Raw genomic sequence first — 8,793 nt, forward strand, 5'->3', positions numbered from 1 at the left:
AGTATTTTTATTATGATAAAATTGCAATTATATTTTAAAAAGAAAATGTTTAAACACAAGTATAACATCGGTTTGCAGATGACAATGAAAATATCCAACCATAGCTATAACATCAAAGTTAGAAATCTGAGAAGTAAGGTCAGGGTACTCGTGAGACATGTGATTATAAGTTATTTGAAGTTGAGCAGCTATCTTCTTCTTTTGAATGGACATGATCTCTCATCTACATTTGTGGGCATTAAAGAGATAGGGGACACGGAAAAAGTTGATTTTTGAAAATATCTATAGAAGCTTTGATTAGGATGTTGGCGGTGTGACTTTCTTCTATAGACAGCAACCAAGATTAACCACAATTTAATTCGGTATGCTCCTTTCCAACTAAAATTGTAGTCTTCTCATAAATGGTTCAACCTACTCAGACCACCATTTCAAAATTTATAATAGACATCCTCCTAGAGCTTTCGTTCATGCGATACTGATCTCATTCATTTTCAACACGAGTGAATAACTTCTAGTTTACAATACTTGTTCTAACTGTCTTTGTATGGTTCAGCTGTGTAGCATCTCCGGTAAAACTTAGAACTCTCATATAATCCTATCAGAGGAAGAACAATGCCTACAACTGGAGTAGAGGGAAGGTTGTTAGCTAATTTCCTTCTCCTTTCAATTTTGGTTTCCTTGTATTACAGATTTCATTCATTGGTGGTTATAATTTTGTTTTTCGTTTACTTTTAAGGTTTTACATCATTGTATCCACTATGGGATTAGAGTTTTTAATTTATTGTTCCAGAAGGATATCTATGATAACATTTTTAATTGTGACTAGTGATCTTTTATAATAGGTTTTTAATGTAAAAGTGATTTTAAATAAAATTAGATTTCTAGGCAGTGAAATGGTCTTTCACAAATGATTTCCAGTGTTCAGCCATAAAGAAGTCCTCAAAAGAAAGTTGCACTGAATTCATGTTGATGTTCCAATGAAAAGGATCGTTTTAGTCAGAGTATTCATTCTATTAATATTAACTGGATCGTGTTCCCACTTGGTGATTTCTACCATATATTTAGAATTTAAACTTCACTAGTTAAATAAAATAATAAATGCGCATACCACAACCTTTATCAATTACATGACATTATAGATTTTAAATATGCCAGTTGCCACTCAATTAATGGACGTTTCCAGATGATTACTGGGTCTGGTTTTGAAATGCAGATTGGAAGGGAAGGTTGCAATAATCACAGGCGGAGCACATGGAATTGGAGAAGCCACTGTTCGCCTCTTCACTAAGCATGGAGCCAAAGTCATAATTGCAGATATTGCAGATGATGCTGGTAATAAGCTTGCAGAATCTCTGTCACCATGGGCAACTTATATTCACTGTGATGTGAGCAAAGAAGAAGACGTTAGGGCAGCATTAGATTCGGCCATGAAAAAGCACGGCCATCTTGACATTATGTTTAACAATGCAGGAAGGGCGGATGACAATAAAAGTAGCGTTGCAGAGTATGATATGGAGCAATTTGAACGCACCATGAATGTTAACGCAAGAGGAGTAATGCACGGCATTAAGCACGCTGCCCGTGTAATGATACCCAACAAAAAAGGGTGCATAATTTCAACAGCCAGTGTTTCAGGGATTATGGGAGGCGTTACACCTTATGCATACACGGCCTCAAAACATGCCGTAATAGGACTCACCAGAAATGGTGCAGCTGAGCTTGGGAAATATGGTATCAAGGTCAATTGTGTTTCTCCTTCTCTTGTTGCAACAGACATTTTAATGGACTTTCTGGGAACCAGCGATAAGGGTGTAGTTGAGGCTTGGGGAAGCAGCGTAGGGAACTTGAATGGAGTGATACTTAAGCCAGAGGACATTGCAGAGGCTGTTCTTTATTTGGCTAGTGATGAATCTAAATATGTTAGCGGCCATAATCTTGTGGTGGATGGAGGCTCTACGGTTGTAAGCCACGACTGGGGACTGTACAAGAAATAAGTATGTGTATGCTCCTATAATGGCATTCTATGTATATAGCCTACACCCTTATTTAATTTTTACCAATTATTTACGTTTTAAATAAATGTAAGACAATCTTATGCTTGTATGTACCACTTTGTTGGATTTTCATAGAAGAAGACCTTCTAATTAATTAATGGTTTAATTTATCATTTTTTGAATTTGATGGAGTCTATTTAATTTTCTAATTTAACAATTGATAGTGTGGGTTTTATTTGTTTGAGTTTTATTTATATAAAACTTATATATTTTAGTTCATTAATCTTTATCAAAGATTATAGTATGTTATTCTTGTTATAATATGTAAGTATTTCAAAGACAAAATTATATATAAATAGTAAATACATTTAATTTTTTTTATAATTTAAGTTTTCATTAGAATCAATTGTTACTATTAAGGATTCTTTTAATTCTTGGAATTGATAGTTGAAATTCTTTTTGTTTTGCTTGAAGACAATCTTATGCTTGAATGTACACTTTGTTGAATTTCCAACTAATGGTTTAATTTATCATTTCTTGAATTTGATGGGGTGCTACGACCCTATTTAGTTTTCTAATTTAGGAATTGATAGTGTGGATTTTATTTGTTTGAGTTTATTTATATAAAACTTATATGTTTTAGTTCATTAATCTTTATCAAAGATTATAATATGTTATTCTATATTAGATGTTCTAATATGTAAGTATTTTAAAGATAAAATTATATATAAATAGTAAATACATATAATTGTTTTTATAGATTAATTTTTTATTAGAACCAATTGTTAGGGTTAGGGATTCTTTTAATTCTTGGAATTGATATTTGAATTTCTATTTGTTTTGTTTTTTAAATAGGTAATCAGACCAAGCCTAGATCTCTTTGATGAGAGGCTAGCAATTTATGAATGCATTGTAGGCTCTTGTTGTAGTTCTATAATAAAATTTGTTTGTTTTACCTTTTTAGTTTCTATAATAAATATGATGATATATACATTCAATATATACAATTTAAATATTGATTGATTTATGAATACAAATAAAAATTTAAAAACTACAAAATTTACTTATTATTGATTTAATTTTTTATTTAATATTCAAATTATAGAGTGGTATTGCTAAATATTTGATTTTATTAACACATTATTTATATTAGTTTAAATTATTTTATCAAGATTTTAATTGTTCTAGCATATATATTATTAAAATATAGTCTCAAAAAGTCTCTTCTACCCTCTATATATATATATATATATATAAAAGAAAGATAGTAGCAATCGTATATCAACATGAAAGAGGTAAATAATTATTTATAATAAATTTTTTATTTTTTATAAATAAAAAAGAAACAAAAAAAAGAGAATTGACCCAAACATTCATGTTGTAAAATATCTAACAGGAACAGTAAATAGTTAACCTACCCCTTTCTTAATTTCAAAAAGTCCTAAATCAGAATATCCCATAATATAACAGCACTAATTGAAATAATAATCATAATATATATAAAAATAGTAATTACAAATAGTCCTAAATAAAGCCTAGATGGGTCGAATGCTGAAACATAAAACATAGCAAAACTCTAATATGAACAGAAAGGTAGCTCTTTTTGCTTCTCTACTTCCTCTCTAGCTTTTCTAGCAGTAGTTGTAACCAATCATCAACCAAAAACCTATAAAGAGAACATTGAGCAAAGAAAAGACGTTAGGACAATAGTAGGAAGTGCAGATGACAATAAAAGTAGAGTTGCAGAGTATGATATAGAGCAATTTGAACATGAATGTTAACGCAAGAGGAGTAATGCACGACAGTAAACACGTTGCCTGTGTAATGATACCCAACAAAAAGGGTGCATAATTTCATCAGCCAGTGTTTCAAATCTCACCAAAACTGGTGCAGCTGAGCTTGGGAAATTTGGTATCAGGGTCAATTGTGTTTTTCCTTCTCTTGTTGCAACAGACATTTTAGTGGACTTTTTGGGAAACAAAGATAAGGGTGTAGTTGAGGCTTGGGGAAGCAGCGTAGGGAACTTGACTGGATTGATACTTAAGCCAGAGGACATTGTAGAGGTTGTTCTTTATTTGGCCAATGATGAATCTAAATATGTTAGCAGCCATAATCTTGTGGTGGATGGAGGCTCTACGGTTGTAAGCCTCGACTGGGGACAGTAAGAGAAATAAGTATTTGTATGTTCCTATAATGGCATTCTATATATAGCCTGTCAAATCAGTGCCCTTATATGATATTTAATTTTTCTCAACTGTATATGTACGGTTTAAATGAATGCTAGATGACAATCCTATGTTTGACTGTACATATCACTTTGTTGGATCTTTAGTAGCTCATCGTTTAATTTATTATTTGTAGGAATTGGGTAAGAATAGGAAAATCTAATTATCTCTGTTCATCAATTTGACTCTTGTTTGCAAAATAAAAAATTGGAGTTAGAATTGCCTATCCTGATTTGGCCCAAAATGAACATAGTAGAGTTCTTAAATATAGATGGAATAAGAATAGTTTTTAATAAATCCAATTTGATGGGTTGTTGGGTCCATGACTTTGACATCTGATTGTATTTTGCCACTCAAACGCATTTTTGGACTATTTTCTCCATTGATGAATTCCCCATCAAATTCCGATTGAACCAAATGAGAATAGGAATACATATTCCTATTTTCTATTCTAGAATAATAATTCCAAAACATGTATTCCTCTTCTCATATTCTTATTCCGGCAACCAAATGCACCCTAAAAGTGTTAAATAGTCAAAGTTGACTTATTTTTTCCAAGCTTAATTTTCTCATTAGTGTATGATGTTTACCATAGTGCTATGTAGTTTTCTAATTTTAGAAATTGATAATGTGGATTTTATTCTTTTCACCTTATTTATTACAAATGTATGTTTTAGTTCATTAATGTTTATTGAAGATTACAAAGATTATATTATGCCAGTCTATTTAGGATGTTATATTATGTAACATTTTTAAGCTAAAATTATAAATAAATAGTAAATAAATTGTGTTTTATTTATATTTGAATGCATTCTTTTATTGAATATCTCATTAGAACCTATTCTTAGTGTTAGGGATTCTTTTAGTTCTTAAAATTGGTCATTTTAATTCCATTTATTGTTGTAGTCCTATAATAATTTATTTTTGTTTAAACATTTTAATTTCTACAATAAATATGATGATATATACATTCAACATATGCAATTTATATTGATTGATTCATGAATGCAACATATCAAAATAATATAATAGTAAGAAATAATGGGCTCTATTTTTTATTTAATACTAAATAATATATTAGTACAATATTTAAATTATAGATTGCTATTATTATATTGTTTATTTATTGGCACAATATTGTGGGAAATACATTAGGGAAAGTAAATTCTTAGGGATGTGAGGAGGGGGTGTGGTTTGATAAGTATTTAAAACTTCAACCTTAACATCATTCACCACACATTGATCTCACAATCTATGCATGTAAACTGAAATACCAAAGTAAGCATATACATATGTAACTTAAAAGTAAATAAGATTCAACACATGTATAACATAAGATATATGGTTACCTAGAAACCCTCCAAGGAGAAAGTAAAATTAGGGTGGGGATGACACCCACAAATCTTCACTACTATAGTAATAAAGTGTACCCAATGAAAGTTATAATATTTGATCATGAAACATGATCTACCCTATGAAAGGTATACCCTATTAAAAACTTAGAAGATTGTTAGATCTTATCCTATTAACACCCTATTCAAAATGTGCCTAGTTAAAGGACTTTAACTTGTACAATAAAGTAAGCACCCTGTTAAAGAATTTATAAAAGCCTGCTAAAACTACTCTGTTAAGAGATTTAACTAATTCACTAGTTATAATGTCTTAGCAATGATCCTATGGTTAGCACTCTATGGCTAGATAACATATCACCTCTTTCCTAATGTGTACTTGATCCTCGGTGATCACATGTATCTCTTATGTCCTCTAATTCATTTCCTTTGTTCTCCTCTAACTAATTCTACAATGTATCTCAATTCACAACTCCTTAGCCACCATGAATGCTATGTTTGCACATGGAAACTTGTCTTTTTTTCTTCTTCTACATTCCTAAATAGTTTAAGGTTTGTCCTATTGGAAAGAATAGTCCACCAAGATAACTAAGAGTGGGGGAAAGGGGAGATGAATTAGTTATCCAATAATTAAAACATTTATCTTGTTTAAACAAACTTAACCATTCAACCAAAGTAAAAAAAAAAAAAAAAAAAAAAAAAAGAAAAGAAAAAAAGAAACCTTAGTAAAATGCATATAGACAATTATACCAAATATGTTGACTAGGGAAAACCTTCATTAGAGGGAATACCCCGATAGGAATGATGCCCACAAGATGATGTACTAAAATGAATATTCCTTATTAGAGGATAGACCCTATTAGGAGTCTATTATAGTATTTAGTACATAGAGTCCCTGTTAGGAGACTTTGAATCCTTGTTAAGAGATTCCAACCTTGTTAGGAGTTGTGCCAACCCTATTAGGAGTTATAGTACAATGTATACAAGATGAGCCCACTGCCCAAACATGCAATTTCAACTACAAGAAGAGCTTACTTCTCAAACATATAATTTACTAGTATGTTCTTCTTTCCTTTGTTTTGTGAATTGAACCAATCACTCTTAGACCTTGTAGACCAATTCATGAATTCTAGATCCAAATATCAAACCTTGGATCACTCAGCAAAAACCTCGGCAATGAAGTTTCCTTCACTTTCCACATTGTTATGCTCAACTTCACATTTTTCTCTTACTACTTCTTATCATTAATCATTCAACCATGTAAATCATACCATGATAATGTAAAATGTCCTTCCTCTATATTGAATCTTCAAAAAAATTCCTTGATTTGGTCATTAGACCTTCTAAATTAATTATCATGGGACCACATTAAGAATGTGTTATATTTAGTGATAACATTAATCTTCTTCCATGCAACTTGAATATCTTTCCGTATAGGAAATATTATGATGATAAAACTTAGCCATGTCATCATCAACATGTCTTCTTCATGTCCTCAACCTCGATCCTCAGAATATCAACTCTTCTAAGAGATATAACAAGTTTACTAGAACATGCCTCTGTAAACTCTATCTCAGAATAGACATCACCAAAACTTACATAACTTCTTCTAGACTTGTCATTTCCTCATCTTACATTAACTCAATATACCAAATACTCAAAAGTATCTCCCATAACCTTGAGTAGTCAGAATATTCAACTAGTCATTCATACCAACTTGACCTTTTGCTGATTTTCTGTCAAATACCACATAAATGAAAAACTTAGTCATGAATGTAACATATCATCATAGTAACATATATAAAATATTCCCCCATAGGAATTTCATTAGTATTCATGCTTTTCAACATGTGTTCCTTAAGAAGACCTAGGTGACTTATGGTTAGGTATGAATCAACAATGTGATTCACCCATTATGTTGCTTAATCCTTCCCATTTTTTCTGATTAGTTGCATGTACTGCATATGGATTCTCAATTAAGTTTCTTCCTTATCATCTAAGATCAAAAAACAATCCTTAAGTTGTCTCCAAAAAAATTTACATAGTAGTTTGTTCCATTAAAAATAGTTATCTCAAAACTATATTACTTGATACTTGAAGTGCCTAATGCTTGACATCAAATACAATTTCAATGTTGTAACTTGACCGATAAATGACTTGACATCCATTGATCACTCAACATCTACATGACTTGATACTTACTACTCACTCGACACTTACTATATATCTATTGCTTGGCATATACTATTTGGCACCTTAAGCTTGACATGTATTACTTATTCGACATGAAGTAAGTAAATAACTTAAGTATATTGTCAGTCATATGTCAAAACCAATTTGAGATTAAATATATCCCCCTTTGACATGAGTGGAAAAATACTTGGTCCTACATGAATAAACTTATCCTTTCAAGCATAACTCAAATAATATCCATTTACATACAAAATTTCAAAACTTCAAAATTTTGCAAAACTTATGACTCGTCAATCATACCTCAAAATTCATTAACTCCCCCAGAGTTGATTATTCCATTTTGAATAGGAAACTGAATACTCTTTCTTAGTAGATTCTACATATGCTAACTCACTAAGTTTGTCTTTTTTTGATCTCCAAACTTATCTCTCCTTATGATGCATTCTTGTATTCTCTCCCTTTATTTATTCTCCACCTTTATTTAATCTCCACCTTTTGGCACTTATGTCATGGGTTGTATACGAATGGTGTGTTTGTCAAAGAAGGTTTTATGGACCTCAAGTATTATCTTCAGAGTTGCATCCCAATTATCACAAGCTATCTCCAATGATTTTATTTGGATGGCTAACACAGCAGCAAGATGAACCTTGAGCATTTAGAGTTGCCAATTGACCTTGGAAATTCATCAAATTCTTGAAGTGCTTCTAACTCTGAGTTGGCAAATTGGGTAGTGTAGTACCTGTTAGCTTCATATTTCCCTCTATATTTTCAATATGGCATTGCACTTCTTGTGTGAACAAAGTTGTATCACACAACTTGGTGTAAAGTAAGAAAATATTCTCTAAGATTTTTTTTACACTATTAATCTTGGTTGCTAACTCAACATGACTAAGTGCAATTGCACTTGATATCTTTTCATTGAATTTTCATTGAAACTTTCTTTCAAACCATTCAAGTAATTTTACATTTGAATCTAGGTCTACATCATTGATCTATTCTACAATGTTGATCAATTGCTACATGATAGGCTTG

At 31.1% G+C, this 8,793-nt stretch overlaps 2 protein-coding genes across 2 annotated transcripts; both read left to right on the forward strand.

Moving 5' to 3' along the window:
* Positions 1-464: 464 nt before the first annotated feature.
* On the forward strand, positions 465-2,173 carry LOC149545414 (short-chain dehydrogenase reductase 2a-like). The gene is made up of 2 exons (XM_089794009.1): positions 465-638; positions 1,214-2,173. The coding sequence occupies exons 1-2, from the start codon at positions 613-615 to the stop codon at positions 1,992-1,994; spliced, it is 807 nt and encodes a 268-aa protein (XP_089650135.1). The 5' UTR covers positions 465-612; the 3' UTR covers positions 1,995-2,173.
* Positions 2,174-3,764: 1,591 nt separating this feature from the next.
* Positions 3,765-4,159, forward strand: LOC149545415 ((21S)-21-acetoxyl-apo-melianone synthase SDR-like). Its single transcript, XM_089793762.1, has 2 exons — positions 3,765-3,837; positions 3,948-4,159. Exons 1-2 carry the CDS (start codon positions 3,765-3,767, stop codon positions 4,157-4,159), a joined length of 285 nt encoding a protein of 94 aa, XP_089649888.1.
* Positions 4,160-8,793: the final 4,634 nt, after the last annotated feature.

The sequence above is a fragment of the Cupressus sempervirens genome, chromosome 7, assembly GCF_028749045.1.
Source record: "Cupressus sempervirens isolate cs-2001-9-10 chromosome 7, ASM2874904v1, whole genome shotgun sequence".
NCBI classification, from domain to species: domain Eukaryota; kingdom Viridiplantae; phylum Streptophyta; class Pinopsida; order Cupressales; family Cupressaceae; genus Cupressus; species Cupressus sempervirens.

What these genes read in the sequence shown, in the direction of transcription:
- LOC149545414 (XM_089794009.1), top strand. Translation starts at nt 613, where the DNA reads ATGCCTACAACTGGAGTAGAGGGAAG. An exon ending in ACAACTGGAGTAGAGGGAAG is followed by an intron (nt 639 to 1,213) that starts GTTGTTAGCTAA and finishes TTTGAAATGCAG; the next exon opens with ATTGGAAGGGAAGGTTGCAA.
- LOC149545415 (XM_089793762.1), top strand. Translation starts at nt 3,765, where the DNA reads ATGAATGTTAACGCAAGAGGAGTAATGCACGACAGTAAACACGTTGCC. An exon ending in AATGATACCCAACAAAAAGG is followed by an intron (nt 3,838 to 3,947) that starts GTGCATAATTTC and finishes TTGTTGCAACAG; the next exon opens with ACATTTTAGTGGACTTTTTG.